This window comes from Musa acuminata, chromosome BXJ3-4 (genome assembly GCF_036884655.1).
Source record: "Musa acuminata AAA Group cultivar baxijiao chromosome BXJ3-4, Cavendish_Baxijiao_AAA, whole genome shotgun sequence".
Lineage (NCBI taxonomy): Eukaryota > Viridiplantae > Streptophyta > Magnoliopsida > Zingiberales > Musaceae > Musa > Musa acuminata.
Genome location: NC_088352.1, coordinates 29,277,309 through 29,295,329, shown reverse-complemented (window position 1 = coordinate 29,295,329; position 18,021 = coordinate 29,277,309). Strand labels below are relative to the sequence as shown.

At 35.4% G+C, this 18,021-nt stretch overlaps 2 protein-coding genes across 2 annotated transcripts; both read right to left on the bottom strand.

Annotated features, from left to right (window-relative positions):
- Positions 1-716: 716 nt before the first annotated feature.
- LOC135635857 (protein neprosin-like) lies at positions 717-4,092 on the bottom strand. The gene is made up of 7 exons (XM_065147249.1): positions 3,824-4,092; positions 3,211-3,297; positions 2,844-3,095; positions 2,556-2,720; positions 2,406-2,459; positions 1,938-2,084; positions 717-1,751 (listed from the first exon to the last, which is right to left on the bottom strand). Exons 1-7 carry the CDS (start codon positions 3,992-3,994, stop codon positions 1,374-1,376), a joined length of 1,254 nt encoding a protein of 417 aa, XP_065003321.1. The 5' UTR covers positions 3,995-4,092; the 3' UTR covers positions 717-1,373.
- Positions 4,093-13,022: 8,930 nt separating this feature from the next.
- Positions 13,023-16,545, bottom strand: LOC135635722 (RING-box protein 1a-like). The gene is made up of 5 exons (XM_065147007.1): positions 16,273-16,545; positions 16,110-16,160; positions 15,904-15,963; positions 13,276-13,347; positions 13,023-13,182 (listed from the first exon to the last, which is right to left on the bottom strand). The coding sequence occupies exons 1-5, from the start codon at positions 16,430-16,432 to the stop codon at positions 13,145-13,147; spliced, it is 381 nt and encodes a 126-aa protein (XP_065003079.1). The 5' UTR covers positions 16,433-16,545; the 3' UTR covers positions 13,023-13,144.
- Between the last annotated feature and the right edge of the window lie 1,476 nt (positions 16,546-18,021).

The window sequence follows — 18,021 nt, the reverse complement described above, 5'->3', positions numbered from 1 at the left end:
GAGCAAACAAGAACAGCAATAGATTGGATCAATGATGCAATCCAGAGGGAACTTTGATCGCTTGGGATGATCCATCCATTGGTGTTTTGAGGCGATCACCCCGAGTGAACGGTTATCACCCACCATTTTAAGTCCCAAAGTGACGAGCAGATGAGTAGACTCAAGAGCCAAAGCTGCAGTACCCCATGAACTCCTCTGCCAGTGTGTTTAGCAGGGACAGGAGTGCCATGCTTGGACATGATAAGTGCGTGTACTACTTGCAATCCATTTCTAATCCTCCAAGATTTGGCAAGCAGTAGCATTGGCAGTTCTGAACAAATCTGAGCTACTTGAACCCCTTGACGGAGGCATTTATAGCTTATTGAAAGATAAGAAAAGGCGGATCTGATCATACAGGCTTAATAATTGCGAGATGTACCAAAAAGTGGGAAGGCTCACAGATGATGAGAATCAAAATCTTCTGATCTCGTTGTCTAGCCAAGTACAGAAGGCTTGATTGCCTCCACATGAACACAAAAGCTGGCACCTCATAGTTAAATGTCTGACAACAATATCAGGTGAGATTGTAAGTTTGAATTCAACAAAGTGTACAGTGTGACATGCTTGGCATGACTTATTTTATGTTTTGCTCCTTAGACATGATGTAATATTGAAAGGGCTGTAGAATAACTGAGAGGAATCTAAAACATGCAGTGGGTAAACAATGTCAGCGAAGGAACACGCAGTCAACCAGTTTTGTCAAGGATAAAGTTTGTGTTGCGGTACAAGAAGCCATGTCAAGCAGCCCACATGCACAGTACAAAAAGCCATGTCAAGCAGCCCACATGCACAGCAGCAGCCACACCCCTCTGAACTCTTTACAACCTGCCACCAGCAACTAATACCATAAAATAAAAAATAAAAGAAAACCATGTACTAGATAAATCTGCCCTCTCACCCTGTGGATATCCACTTGTTTTTCTGAGGTCTCATACACAAATTTGCCATGATCTACTACAGATCATTGCTGATGTCCTCTCTCACAAAACCATAAATATGATCCATTAACATGAGTCCCACAACCAGGTTTTTGAGAAATGCATCAACATCCAGGTACATTTCTTTGGGTAAGTCAACCCAGCTCCAAATAACTCTGAGGAGTAAAATGACAAAGGAACAAATACATAGAAGAGACTACTATCACAGGCCCTGTTTCTCTTAAGAAACCTACCCTCCACCTCTCCAGCTTTATATGGGAGAGTAGCACAAAGTTAAAAAAAAAAAAAAAGACAAAACCTCTGAGGAAGAGGATCAATTTTCACAGCTGCCTAGAGTTAGAGGAAGATATTGAGCAGAATGGTTATAAGGGTAAAGTGATTCTTTGATTATGATTTCTAAGGACAATTAGAGTTTCTACCAGGCCCTCCATAATAAAAGTATTGCCCCCATTCACCATTGTTTCCATTTTGCACATCATAGCAGTTTGACTGCTCTGTGAAGGCTCCAATCCCCTTAGGTGCCCTTAGATTATTAGACCCATCAACTATCTGAATGTTCCTGAAGTAGCTTGCCTTGCTAAACCCTTCTTCAGGGAAATGGCCACTGCCCATCTCAGTGGATGTGTGCTCACCGTCAGGTTCTGAGTTCACAACCTCCCCTCCCCACTCTATCATGGAGGCACTGTCTGCCAAATAAGAGAAGAGGAAAGAAGGCCAGTAACCCAACACATAGCCGTTCCCAAATTGCATCCACCAGTTCCCCTCCTTTGGGTCCTGCTCAGTTAATTTGAACCATTTTATTACCATTAGTCAGAGGCAAAAAGTCATAAACAATAAGAGCTGTAGAATTCTATATACTGTAAGTATACTTCAAAAAAAAAAAGAACAGATGGGATAGATTCTCTGATATTTGGCTATTTGTTGTTTTTAATAACAATTGCATGTGAGCTTTGCTTGTACCTTCCAAACGAGGATATTTATATCATATTGTGAACCATCATAGTTAGAGATTGGGTAGATGCTGGCACCCATTGCAATCGCATTGTTGATCTGAATGAACCCAGAACACAGTAGGTTGTAGCAGCCAGTTGCTTGATATGCATCACTCTGAAATTTCATGTAAAATAAGTATTACAAGACAACCAGTTATAGAAGAATTAGTAACAAAATGATTGCACTATCTCATCTAAGAAGTTGAACTATCTGATAAGATGAACAATGTCTGAATCATGTCATCTCTTTCACATTGTAGAGCAAAACAATAATAACTTTTTATGCGGTAACAACAAAACCTAGAAACAAAGATACGATGGTCCTTTTTCTATATATATATATATATATATATATATATATATATATATATATATATATATATATATATATATATATATATATGATAAGGAAAAGAAGAAGGAATGTTAAACTCACAGTCCAATAAGTGAACAGCCTCGTGTTGTTGTCCCCGTAGAGATCCGGGCTGACCTGATTATATGCAAGCAGGATTTAATGCATGTATAGGAGCTTCCATATTTCAAGACAGTTGAAATTTTAGCAAGTTAACTTGAAGTACGACATAACCTGCCAACCAGCTTCAATGCTGTTAAGATCCTCCCCAAAAGATCCCCCGAGAATCCAAAGCTGAGACAGGCTGAACTCATTAGGTTGCTGTGTCCTTGGCTGCCAGACATTTATGGTTGCCTTCGCTCCATAATATTTATCTCCCTCTACATAAGCAATTGCATGCTACTCAAAGAGACCAAAAAGAAAAAAGACCATGAGAAAGCCAAAAACCCAAAGAAAGCAAAAAAGAAGAATATAAAGTTTTGCTCCTAAGTATTATTTCTTTGTTCCTTTTCTGCACCATACCTGATGCCCACTCTCATTGAGAAGGTCAGGGTCAACAGACAAGGGGTTTGGGGTGCTCCTGTGCTTCTTCCTCCCATATCTTTTGACAGAGCTGGCCCTTAACACATCATCCCTGCTAGTCCTCCTAATGGGAATGGTGTCCTCAGGACACCTCCCATTTTGATGCCATAGCTGAGCTATGGAGGGGGATTTCCTCTGTGATGTCACCTTGTTCTCATCAAACAAGCCTTCTGGATGGAAAGTTGGCCTCATCTAAAAAAAAATTAGCATAAAAGGGATTAGTAAAGCAGAGAGACCACCAAAGTTTGTGCAAAGGTGGAGCTTCTGAAAAGAAGAGGAAAGTGAGGAGTGGACGAAAGAGAGAAACCTGGATTGTGTGGTTTTTGAGGAAAGGGTGATCAAAGGCTGGTTGGTGAGAGACATGCACACAGTCTATAATATCTCCATCAGGACTCTGCTTATTCATGTGATGTTTTTTCCAAACATAAGAAGATAAAGAAATTAGTGCACCATCCTTGAACCATTGGAGCTAAATAAACAATGCCAAGAGAATTACACAATCAAAATAAGACCTTTGGACTGGAGATTCTTGAAGCGAGAAATCATTTTGACAAGAAATAATCCTCTTTTTGAGGTAGAAAATACAGCACAAGATAGAGAAATCACAATGCTCGATTTCTGAGAGCAATGAAAGACACAAGGAAAAAAAAAATCCCTTTCCTAGCTGTTGGATAACCGGAAAAACCTCACCTCCGCCGAGTTCACCAACATGCATAGTAAAAAACGCGAACGGAAGAAAGGGTGATAAAGGAAAATTGTTACCTAATAACCGTATGCATTATGAGAAACAGGACGAACGCATTTATTGACATGTTTTCCAGGAAAACGAACCAAAATTTCCATGAGAAAGGGGCAAGAAAATGATTGGACTCATCGATACCATATCTAAAACCACAGGGGGGAGAGGAAGGGGAAGATACCGTAATGCTCTTGACGGGCGTCTTGTTGAGCCGCTTCAGGTGTCGCCGCACCTCCAGACGCTGCCTCGCCTCCCCGCCGCCGCTCCTCCCACCCGCGGCAGCGCACGATAAGCAGGCCACTAGCGACAGCACCGCCACCAAGCCACGGCCCAAGCCAATATGCCCCGCCATGGCTCCCACCTCTCTCTCCCCCTCCTTCTCTCTCTCTCTTCCCTCGTCCGCTCCCCTCAACTGACGCACCAATGGTCTTCCTCCTGGGAACGCGAAAAGAACCCCCGCGCCCACACCTCTCTCTCTCTCTCTCTCTCTCTCTCTCTCTCTCTCTCCCCCCGGATGTATTCGTTGGAAGGGCAAATTGGGAAGGATGTGATGTGTGGGTCAAACTAAAGTCACCAAAGTGCGCTGTCGTTTCGTCTGCCATTCTTTAAATATACTCTGAGTCATACCCGTTGGGAAATGGCTTCCTTTTGATTGGATAATGTCATGGCCGGCAAGTGGGTCCCTCGTCCTTGCGGTTGTTTCATGTCGCAACCGAGTGTGCGTCGGCAGAAAGCGACCACTCTTTTCTGTTCCCGCGGCGTGACCTGCTCTCCTGCGCCGCGGTTTTCCCAAACTGCCCTTCTTCGTGCCCACCTCGCAGGGTCCTGCCGAGGCACGTGCTGCTGCACGTGCTTTGCGCATTGGATTCGATATCCCCCACCATCGCTGCTTACTGTTCCCACCACCTAATGTTGCCTTTTCACGTGTGAGGCGGACAAAAAGGTGCACGTGCGTCGTCACCGGGCGGTGATGGGATCTCCAGCACGTGAATGTTGCGCTTCTTCCTGATTGGTGATTGATTAAAAGGGACGGCGGTGATGAGTTTATAGACCTTTGGACCATTATATTCCCACAAGCCTTTCTCGTGAGAAAATCTGTTGAGATCCAAACTTTCCAATCAGTGGAAGCTGAAAAACTCTCAATCCTTTACAAGTAAAATATGTCCTAAGAACGATGAGATGTGTAGCCTTTATGGTTGTAGTGAGACATCTTCTTGATATCCTAAGTTTGAAATGTATTCGGATAGAAAAAATAGACACCCCTAATCGGGTTCAAAATTGGATCCATCTAGTCTACGAGGAAGAGGTGGTCTCCCACATATCACGCTGCTAAAATTATGGCAGTAGGTTCACGAGAACTATAGGGGATGTAGAAACCAATTCAAACGCTAGTCCGAATGACTGCCATTGCGATCACGCCTTCCATTTCATTGGATTATGATTTTATGTATTGACTTATAGCTACGATTCAAGCTCGAGTAGCGAGCTTTTCGTAGGGCTAGAAGCATATTAAGTGACCGCAAATAATTCTTATATGAGCATCCAAGATATAATTGGGATATCAATTTTTATATGAGCTACATCAATGTGTTTCTAAAACACCAAAATAAAAATACAAAGAACTAATACAAAAATTATTAATACGAAAATTATATATTTTTTATTATTATTTTTAAAAATTTTGATAATGATTTCTCTTAGTATTTTGGGCTCATAACTCTCATGGTAAAAAAAATTTCTAAAATAGAGATTGAACCCAACGACAAAAAACTCATATATATATATATATATATATATATATATATATATATATATATATATATATATATATATATATATATATATATATATATATATATATATATATATGTATGTATATATATATATATATATGTATGTATATATATATATATATATGTATGTATATATATATATATATATGTATGTATATATATATATATATATATATATATATATATATATATATGTATGTATATATATATATATATATATATATATATATATATATATGTATGTATGTATGTATATATATATATATATATGTATATATATATATATATGTATGTATGTATATATATATATATATATATATATATGTATATATATATATATGCTTATTTACCAACGACAAAAAGTGATCATATATATAAGCATATATACGTTAATATGCTAAATGATCACTTTCTGTAATGTTCTCATATGGCTAAATGCTTAATGTGAATGTATTTAATTTGACTTTTATTTTTATTGTTCTTAGCTATAAAGATAGTAACTAAATTATTGTAGAAAATTCTTAATGGCCTAGAAATAAAATCCATGACTCTAAGCTTAGAAATAAAACTCTTAAGCGATACACAATACGAAGTAGTCTCAAAACAGAATACGAACTCGGCTTTCATAGTAGAAGTAGCAGTCTTGACACTCCTCCAAGAAATAGATCTACCATCCATCATAAAAATGTACCCAGATGTTGATTTACGAGAATCAATATAGCTAGCAAAGTTTGAATCTGAGTAACTAATTACATCTAGGTTGTCTATATGTCTATATATAAGTATATAATATTTAGTTCCTTAAAAATACCTCATCACTTTCTTTGCAACTCTCCAATGGTCCATACCTAGATTACTCTAATATCGCTTTAGCATCCCCATAGCAAATGCAATATCAGGTTTAATACAGGTTTGAGCATACATAAGGCTTCCTACGATGGAAGCATGTATGATATTTTTCATTGATTCCTTCTTAAAGTCATTCTTCAAGCATTGGTTCAAATTGAACCTATTATCTTTCATAATGGAAGCAACACTTGGTAAATAATCCCTTATCTGAAATCTCTCTAAAAACTTATTGATATAGGTTTCTTGTGATAGACCTAAAATGTCTCGAGGTCTATCTTTATGGATTTTAATGCTAATTATATAAGATGCTTCACCTATATTCTTCACATCAAAATTTTTAGAATGGAATTATTTCACCTCATGCAGTAAACCCTTATCATTGGTTGTAAGCAAAATATCATCCACATATAAAACAAAAAAATATATTTTACTCTCATTGACATTTTGGTATATATATTGATCTATGAGATTTTCAATAAATTTGAACGAAGAAATTACTTCATGGAATTTAAAATACTATTAATGAGATGTTTATTTTAGACCATATATAGATTTCTTAAACTTACAAACCAAGTGCTCACCAACACTAGAAGAGAAACCTTCAAGTTATTTCATATAAATCTCCTCTTCTATATCTTCATTAAGAAATATCGTTTTCATATTCATTTGTTGTAACTTAAGGTCAAATTAAGCAACTAATACCAAAATGATATGAAGATAATCTTTCTTAGATATAGGAGAAAACGTCTTTATATAATTGATTCCTTCTTTTTACGTAAATCCCTTTATAACAGGTCTCGCTTTATATCTCTCAATGTTGTCTAATGAACCTTTCTTGATCTTAAAAACTCATTTACAACTAATGACCTTCGCCCCATTAGGCAACTCTATAAGATCCCAACCTCTATTGCTCTTTATGGAATTCATCTCCTCCTTCATGGCATCGTGTCACAAATCTGACTCTTTTCAACTCATGGCTTGTGAAAATATTTTAGGATCATTTTTAGCTCTAATACTATAGTTTGATTCTTGTAAATATATAATATAATCACTAGAAATTATAGATCTTTTATTTTTTGTAGATCTTCTTAATGTTGTACCAATGTCTCCCTAAGGAACTTATGGTTCAATTAGTTGTTCAGGAGCTTGTTGTAATTCTTGAACTGCTTGATCTATTAGAATATTATTAGCAACTTGCGGAATCTTATTGATTGTTCAACATCAATTTGTAGTTAAGGAGTGCTATGAATAATAACTAATCTATCATTCGATGTGAAAGGTTAAGATTTTATATGATCATGTATAGAAACTATATTCCTGAACTGACCACTTCGACTAATCATGTCACCGTTAATCCTAGATGTTTGAGATGGATAATAAAATCTGTAACCTTTGGACCTTTTAGTATATGTAATGAAATGTCCACAAATAGTCCTAGGGTCTAGTTTCTTCTCTTATAAATTATATATCTTGAACTCAAATGGACATTCCCAAACTCACATATATTGCAAACTCTCTTTATATATAGTTCCTTCCTGCTAACTCTCTTTATCAAATATAGATAGGATCACGTTTACTCCTAGACATTACTCGCCCCCCAAGAGCCTAAACTTTTACCGTGCTTTCAACACCTTCATTTTCTTATATCAATATAAATGATCTCTAAGATGTCTAAACTCCTAAACACTTATCTTAGATTTGTTAGTCTGTTTTCCCTTAATACAGTCCATATAAGTCTTAAAATTAGTAAAATCTAAAGTACCAAGTACTCCATTAGTAACTAATCTCTTAATTCTCTCTATAGAGATATGTCCTGATCTTTGGTGTCATAACATTAATCTTCGTTAATATTACACATTTTAATGCTAGTGTGAACATGTATTGAAATATGAGTGTCATCATTTAACAAAAAATACGATAAAAACCATAACAAAAAAATCATTCCCAACACAATTAGATTTATATAATAAATTAAATGATGTATCTTGAAAATTAAAGAAGTATCCAAATGGTACGAGTTTAGAAATAGAAATCAAGTTTCATGATAAACTTGGTGCATAAAAAGTATTTTTCAATTTTAAAACAAAGCCACTACTTAAAATAAAAATGTAAGTTCCTATCGCCTCATAAGCTCATATTGTTGCATGATAAGATACTTTGCTCAATTTTGACTGACTTCTTTAGGTTTTGCATACCTTGTAAAGAGTTTATAATATGGATTGTTAATCTAGAGTTAATCTACTCGGTGTTAATATTAACATTAATCATATTAGATTCATAACACATATTACAAATGAGGTTGGTTTATCTTTCTTTTCAAGTCATTGTTGGAATTTCGTATGTGTCCTTTATTTTTATAGAAGAAATATTTTTTTTCTTTCTTAATATCAAGAGTTGGTATTTTACCTTTTTCCTACTGATTAGCTTTCTAATTGATTTGATTTTTGTTAGTTTTATCGGTTTTATTCCTCCTACGAGTGGTTACTTACAATGCACTCTCACACAACTCTATCACTAGCCTCTTTTCTTCTTGAACACATATGGTCATTAATTCATTAATTGACTATTTATCCTTATGTGTGTTGTATAAAATCTTAAAAAGCTCGTATTGTTGTGGAATGGTGTGTTGAATCTCGTATTTTAATGATGAAACCACTTGATATTGGTTTATGATTTAATCTACGTTTTGAGTGACATAGGATGCTTCGATCAGGATGAGACAATTAAAGCAGGAAAATCATGTTGGGACGAAGGAACATGTCAGAAGATTGGACGTCAGGCTAGTGGATCGGTCGACGTATCGACAGAAGGCTTCGGGCCATGGATTCGGGCATCGAGCCAAGAAGAGCGGAGATTGTGCCGAGGATATTGGAGTTGTGGAGTCAACTGGCTGATTGGGCAATAGGCCACAAGAGAGGATGATGCGTCGAAGAATCAGACAAACCGTCAAGGGACCAATGACATGCCGAACAACTTGATTAGATGCTTAGGATTAATTGTCTAGATCGAAGTATGTTTTACATGTACAGGTTTAACTATGATAGCTTGAAGACATAAAGAAAGTCTATTGGAGTCAAGTTCGATGGGTATTTGAGAGTCCGTTGAGAGTCCGAAGATTCATCGGAAGTACTGCCGGAACCAACCGAGAAGAAATCAGGGATTTGCCGAAGTTTTCGAAAGTCCGCCGAAGAGATCGTCGGAGGTTCGCAGAGATCACTGAGAAGGTTTAGCTACTTGCCAAAGACTCACTGAACTCGCCACAAGATCGAGAGCCTGCTAGGAGTCCGTTGGAAGAAATCCGAGGGTGTATCAGAAGTCCGCCGGAAGATCGTCGGAAAGCTTGCCGGAAGAAAACTCGACATTGCCGGTTAAAAACCTACTTAGGACTATGTCTTAATTTCATAGTTTGCATGTAATTAAGGTTAGGATTAAGGATTAATCCTATAACATGGTTAGGGGCCAACTAGGCTCTAATATAAATCGGTTTGGGCCAAATTAGGAGCCCAACCAATGACCCGTAAGGTCGGGCGGTGGCACCGCCTAGAACCCGAAAGGTCAGGCGGTGGCACCGTCAGACTGGGCGATGGCACCACCCAGAACCCGAGAGTTCTGACGGTGGCACCACCAGTATACTATCAGTGTTAGACACTAACAGGTGGTGGCACCGCCAGCACCGGGAACCCAAAAGTAATTCAAATTTGGAGCCTAAATTTGAATCCTCTTGGGGCCTATAAATACCCCTCAATTCTCAATAGAGAAGACACATTTTTGAGAAGTTAGAAATTGAGAAAAAGCCTTAGCAAAATCTTGTTTTTTCAATAGCTTAAGTGTTCACCTTCCTCTTTCTCTTTGAAAAATCTATAAGAGTATGAACCACTTGTAAAAAGGTTATAAGAGGGGTATTTGGTCCTTCTCATTCAAAGTGATTTGCTAGTGGAAGTTGGGAGCCTCATCGAAAAAGGCTTCGCAAGTGGATGTAGGTCATTTGACTGAACCACTTTAAATTACAATATTCCTTGAATGTGTGAGTGTTTAACTTTTTGAAATATTTATTTACTTAGCAGCAAACTTTCGATTTTTGTCTCCTTCCTTTACTCGAGCTATTTTTATTAAGTCATCCTTCGTCGAATCAAAATTTTTACACATTTACGAAATCGATTTCAAACTTATAAATTTCAATCTACTGCACTAATTTATCCCCCCCCCCCCCTCTCTTAGTGCTGCTCCGATCTTAACATGGTGTTTAGAATGTAGTATACTAGGAAAGATTCTAACATATCAATCTTAAGTTTCTTAAGTTGAGTCGCAATGTCCTGCATTTGCATTATATGCTCATGTACACCTTTCACGCCGGTGAATCTTAGGGATGAGAATTTCATTATTAGGGTGCTTTCTAGTATCTTTTTTCGAAGTGATAAACTACTTGTTAATAGCTTACAATAAGTCTTGGATCTTCTTGTACTGATCAACAAAATTATATATACTAGCAGTTATCTTAGTTTTAATAAATATTATGTTGAGCTAGTTGGATCGCTCCTATCACTCATATAGTGCGACATCAATTGGAGTACTGATATTAGTGACTATAGATGGTTCGTCCTACCTAATAGCATAATCAATATCCATCCACCTTAGATAGAGGAGAATCCTCTCCTTCCATATCTTATAGTTATCACTCGAATATCACATCGAATATCAAAAAAATTAATAATTTAAAAATTACATAAAATTTAAAATACTTATGTAGGCTTAATAGTCTAAGTTACATGTTTTATCAATGTAAAATATGTCAAGAGAAAGAATATCATAATATAAAAATTGACTATGGGCTAAATTTTTAATTCAAATAGACTCAAATGATCTTTATGATAAAATTACCAAATTATGTACTAATTCATAATTCCTATCGATAAATTATGAAAATAATATGATATTTTATCCTGATTAATTATATAAATATAATAAAAATTCCTATGGGATAATATTTATTATTTTAAGTATAATTAATCATAATATTATGTCTAATTCATTATTTGATCCTTATTTTAACTTCATATATAATTTTAATTAATTAAAGATGTAGTGGATAATCCCTAATTAATTAAGATTATATGGATGATTAGATATTTTTGAATATATATATTTTATACATAAAATTAACTCATAAGCATGAATTAATATAAATATAACAAAACATTCATACAATATATTAGCATTTTACCAAAATGAATGTTTCATTGCACTAAAAATGCTAGAAATCTTATATCCTCATGATTTTCAACACCAAAAAGCATCCAAAGTTTTAAAGAAAAACGTAAATCAAGCTATATCCATGGTATAAAAATAAAAAAAATTTCAAATTATTTCATGTCAACACATAGGTTAATTTTTGCTTTGATATCAAATGTTATATAATTTAAGACCTAAATATGTTTCTAAAATACCAAAATAAAAACATAAAGAACTAATGCTGAAATTACTAATACGAAAATTACATACCTCCGTTGTTGAGAATTTCGACAATAGTTTTTCTTAGTATTTTGATATTTTTTGACTCATAACTTTTACTTTAGATAATAAAAAAAATTCTTAAAACAGAAATTGAGTCTAGGGACCAAAAACTCATTTTTATATAGACGTTTTGTCATCAATCAAGAATATTTTTTTCTATTACCATCGACCTCGGTAACGTTTAAGGATTAATTCAAGTTCAAAACGTTTGGATCACAATGAACGAAGAAATTTAATAATAATAAATAAATAAAAGTAATATAAAAATAATTACATAATAAATAAAAAAAATTAATGAGAACGATTACATGAGCATAATTAAACGAAAATGACAATGATTCCGGTATATAAAAATGGAGTCTATGAAATCTTATGTTTGTAATTTCTCATAGCTGAAATAGTAAAAGAAAGAATCGATGAACTCCATATTTACATTTAAAACATGATATCTCGTGTTTCTCATCCATCGGTAATGTGGGAAGCAAACATAACATATTCTCTCGATTCTATCAAAATAATATGATAATTAGTAATTTTGAGTTTTTGTATTTTAAACCCTAACATATGTGAAAACATTTAAAATAATTCAAATGTTTTTCTTTTTCTTTTTCTTTTTCTTATTCGGCAATAAAGAAAATAGTACGAAGTTGCTGGTGACGTGAGCCGGTGGGTGGGAGTAAATAGCCGTCTCTGTCAGGAGAGGGAGCAGGGCTGAAGGAGAACCACTGCACGAGGAATGCTTCCGAGGAGACAGTGAATCGAGTGTCAGGAAAATAACAGGCGAGGTAAAACCAACCCTGTGCGAGGACTGGCAGAACTCATTTATGGACAACAACTGCTTCGTACCCATGTGGATCGTTCCTCTCGTAATTGTTGGGAGGTAATTGATTTCACTTTACGGTTCCATCCTGTTGGAGAGGATACGAACGTGCCACACCACCCGTTGAATAGAAAAGAGCCACGTTTTTAAATTGTACGAATATTATGACCTTTTTCTTTTCACTAATTAGGTTTCGTCCGTTCTAAAAATGAGTGACGGCCACATCTTTTAATCCTACCATCGGCTTATATAGCAAAAACTTTCTATTTATATAGCATCATCTAGTAGGCTTCAAATCAATCAAGGTGTTTAATAGTGAAACGTTTGCTGCTATATTTATATAGCCTCCTCCCAACAGATTGCCCAACAGCTATATTCATTAACAAGTTGACAGTGGCAAACAAGGATGCTAGGAGGGTGAAAACGATAGTAAACTAACAAATGAATAATCCAGCACATAAAAAGTTTTCTTCTAAATAGTTACTAAAGCAGAATCCACACTGTTGGAAAAGCGAAGTTATCGATGATTCTAGTGACCATACTTCTGGAACTCCCATTCACTGTTGTCTGCAGATGTATGAAGTTTTTGTTTGTTAATACACATACGTAGCACATGCCATAACGAAATTTGAAAGGAAATGGCAGCAAAAGAATGGTTACCCAGAGGGCAAACTTGACGAGTCTTGAGCCACCGACTGATGCAATGGAAATGGAAGGCGTGATTGCAAACACCTATTTCAAGCAAAGCATGTTGGATGCAGTTAGAAAAAGAGCGAAACTGAAACATTTTATGAAACAAAGGACAAGATCAAATTGACTGACTGAATTCAAAGTAAGGTGCTAGAACGCAAGTGTTAAAGTAAGCTCGGCAATCTTTCTTCATGTCCAAAGATATGGGAACTCACGACCATGATATGATATGAGAGGATGGGGTACATTGCTTGGCAGATGTTTAAGACTCAGAAACATTTGGAGTTTTAAACAAAAGACAAAAGCTCCCATTAACTGTAACCCACTGGTTCCATGGTCCTACTCCTATTCATAATGTTAAGAGAGACATTCCTTGATAAACAGAAAAGCAGTATTCAAACGCATAAGATAGTAGAAAATACCAACATAAGGACAATAACTTTTACCAATTTGAAGCCAGAATCAGATTGTCCTATAGAAGTGATTGCACCGAAATCAAACATTGACACACAAAATGTATGTCTCCCTCACGTACCAGAACTTTAACTTAAGCACCAAAAATGACAGTTAGCAAACATAGACCAATCCAGATCTAAAATATCACAATCACTGAAGCCCTTCCAAATCCATTCCTTAAACCTCAAACCAACAAGCAAAGGAACTCAATTTACAAGCAACCTTAGCAATAACAGCAGGAGTTTATACATCTGTTCATCATAAAAATGACAAGAAACTAAACAAAATCATGGAAGTTTACTCCAATTTACAATTTTTATTTCTCCCCATTCAAATGTCTATACCAACGTAATCAAGGTGGACCATGCATGTATTGGAGCTTATTAGTGTTTTGACGAAGATGGTTTGCAAAACAGATTAAGCAGTGGTATTGAACATTATACAATGGAAAAGGGACTTTCATAGAGTGATTTATATTTACCCATGTCCATGCATCGATTACAAGCAAGTTAAACAAAGCAGGCAAATATGCTTCATTTTCTACTCACACAGTACATAACACTTAAAGTGTACTGGTCTTCCATCTGTTTTGGGCTTTGTGGAGAAAACAAAGACTCTAATATAGAGAGTAAAGTTTGTTATTGTTCTGAACATAATATGCCGCTTGGATGATAGTTGCAATGAATCATAAGTGTTAGTCTCATGCAAATTGGTATACACCAATATTATAGAGAATATTTCTGCATCTTGTAGAATCAAACTGTAGAATAATCTATTGGCTAAATTGACTACCACAAACACAAACTTCCATTTCATTCTTAATGATTCAAACTTATCATACACACTGATTAAACAGTGTATCAAATATATTCTTGACCAATGCTTACCACAAAGCTTTAGGTTGTCAAATATAATCTATAATTATGGCTTCGAAACCAATGTTTCATTTAATTTTATACACTTTCAAGAAAAGGAGACATTGTTATGTTGATGTACCTCTGATAAAAAAATAATATAAGCTAATACTTATATAATCTTTATTCTGATATCATCTACTGTATTGATTCAGAGTACCTTTAAATAACTACACATCCATACGAATTCCTATCGTTCACATATATTCTGTTTATGTATACCCTTCATTGACCTCCTATAACTTCACTTTGCATTTTGAAATGTTGTTGCCTTGTCAGATTTTTTGCTTCAGGCAAAAATAGATAGGCATGGTTGAGAAACCCTCTCGAGCAAGCAAGCAGAAAGAAAGCATTTATCAACATGACATTACCACCCAATGGTTTGGATTCAATGGGATAAATTGGCCAGACTAATTTCAACATCAAAGATGAAAGAAGTGGCAATTATAAGGCATTTTGGAGACTTCACAAGATTGGGCAATTTTTTGAGAAATGGACACATTTTATCAAACATACTGTTCATATGTTTTCTTATGCCCATTCCTTACGGAGTTGTTCATTTTAGATTTTATATGAGTTTTTAATGATTTAATGTAGAAAGTTCAGATTTCTTTTAGCTAAGTGTGTTGTTTTTCATTGTGAAAATTTTCTTTATTTTGACAAGATTTTTGATGCTACCAGTAGATGCCTATCCAATAAAAATTAATTTGACATTTCTTTTTTTACAATTTCTGTTGGGGATAAAACCCAAATGAATTCACTCAGCAGGAGATTGATGGGTAATTGTACAGGGTTTTGAAAGATATCATAAATTTTAAATCAAACGAGGAGAACTGATTAATGTTAACGGTACAAGAAAAGATAGAAAAAATCTAAAAATAATTTTAATAGAAACTATAAATAAAGATTTAAGTATTTCAAACTTAACTAAAATGTTTTAGGGATCTCAATGATGGCGAGAGATACATATAATCAACCCTAAATAGTTGGGACTTATGTTACCGGTCATGCAGCAGGATGAACTATTGCCTAAACCGATATTTGTGAAGAAGTGCAAGCAATTGAAACAGAAAATCCACGCTAGCGTTTAGTGACATGATACAAAATTACAGCATCGAGATGCATCCTTGTTGCTGACGGAAGTTTCATGAAAGAGAACCATATAGTACAAGCCATTCGAACCAAGAAACAATTCCAATTGCACAAGTTTCGGAAACATGATACATACCCCAAGCCACAGTGCACTCCTCACTCGTCGCACTAGCCTGATTAGCCTGGCACTCAATGCCTGCAAGGAGATTTGAGGACCAAAATCGTAAACCAGAAAGATCAACCAGCTGAAAGAAACCCTAACCCTAGATATGAACCTGGAGAAAACAAGCTGCGAACAAGACAGAGCAAATAAACAAATCAGAGAAGGGGGAAAGAGCTCACAGAGGTCCATGATGTGGTTCCTACAAATAGCACAGTTATCCACCACGATGTCTGCAACGATCCCACCAAATCGGACCATCGATCAAAATGATCCACAGGTAAAGAAACCCTAAGCGATAGAATCCAAACCAAACGCTACGAGGGCTCCGAGTCAGGCACATACCCCATGCCCAGAGGGCGACGGCATTCCATTTCTTGATCTCGAACCTCTTCGGCTTCTTCGAGGAGGAGGAGGCCGCCAGCGACGACGACGAAGGCGCCTGGGCGCCGCTCGAACCCTCCCCGGCCGGAACCATGCTGACGTCGGTGCCGAGGGAAGCCATACGTCGAAGAGAGGGAAAGCCGGAGAGAATCGGGTTTGGGGGCGAGGAAAAGAGGCGAGGAGAAGAACAACAGAAGGCTGCTTTCTCCCTTTTTTCTGCAATTTACAGTTGGATTTATATTTGGGCAATTAAGGCCATTCATTAAGGGGCGATTTAAAAAGGGCAGCCCGCTTTTAAAAACGTTTCCTTAACTAGAAATATTTTTTATTTACTGTTTTATTTTACAAGCCCGTCTGAAGTCAATGAACGAAAACTCGTCAATTGTATTATGGAAGGGGAAAAAAAGAGGGTCTAAAATCCACAATTAAATCAATTTATAAAATACCAAATTACTTTTAAAATCTATAAAATTATAAAAAATATAGATAATGATTACGTATTCTATATTTTGCAGGTATACCGTAAATAAATTCACATTTACGAAATCAACATGGAAATGCATTGAATTAATTTAACATTTAAAAATTATTAAAAATCACAAACATGCCAATACGAGTCTATAGATTTGTTTATTCTTTTTTGTGACTTTAAGGATTTGTTATTGTGATTCTAACGAGTGCAATGATATTTATTTATCAATCCAACCCCCGTGTGTGCTCGTTAAACCTTAGACTTTTAATTTAGATGGAAAATGTATCTCTTTATATATATATTTTTTAGTGAATTTAGAGATTTTTAAGTCCAATTTGACATATTGTCAAGTTAATTCTACGAATGAGTATAACCACATTCATTTATCAATCAATGTAGCTTCCGAATATTTGTGAATCGCAGCTTAAACTTTTACCAAATATATGAAATAACGTCTCACTAATGAATTCATATATTTATTAATTTTTTTAATGTTGATTATGTGAACGAGGACAATCATATTCATTTATCAGTGTAACTCTGATAAATGGGAAACAACATCTAAATAGCAAATTCATATAGTTTTCTATTTTTTGGTGATTTAAGAAATTTCAAATTTTAATTTGACATGCGTCAAATTGATTCTATGTATGAGTGTAACCTTGTTCATTAACAAATGTAACTTCAAAATACATATACATCGCACCTCACACACACTATACAATAATATCTCAGCAATGATTCAATATATTTTCTATTTTTAGTTATTTTAGGGATATTTTGAGTTTAGTATAGCCACATTCATTGTTAGTGTAACTTCAAAATAGATGTCCATTGCACCTTTTCACCACGTATGAGCAACAATCTCAATAGTATAGGCATAATATTTTTTTCTACTTTTTTTTTTGTTGACTTTAGGAAATTTTAAATCTAATCTAGTTAATTTCATGAATGAGTACAATCACGTTCATTTAGCAACGCAACTACGATGCATGTATCCGTTTCACCCTAAACGTCCACTGCAGATGGACACCAACATTATAGCAATGAATCCATAGGGGTTTTTTTTTTTCATTTATGATTTTAGAGATTTTGCGAGCTCATATTTGCTACATTTTCGTATTAATTGTGTGAACAAGTGTAATCTAGTTGATTTATTAGTCCAACTTTGAAAGATCCATCCGTTGTACCTCATTTTTTTTTTTACCGTGGATGGATAATGATATTTTAATAATAAA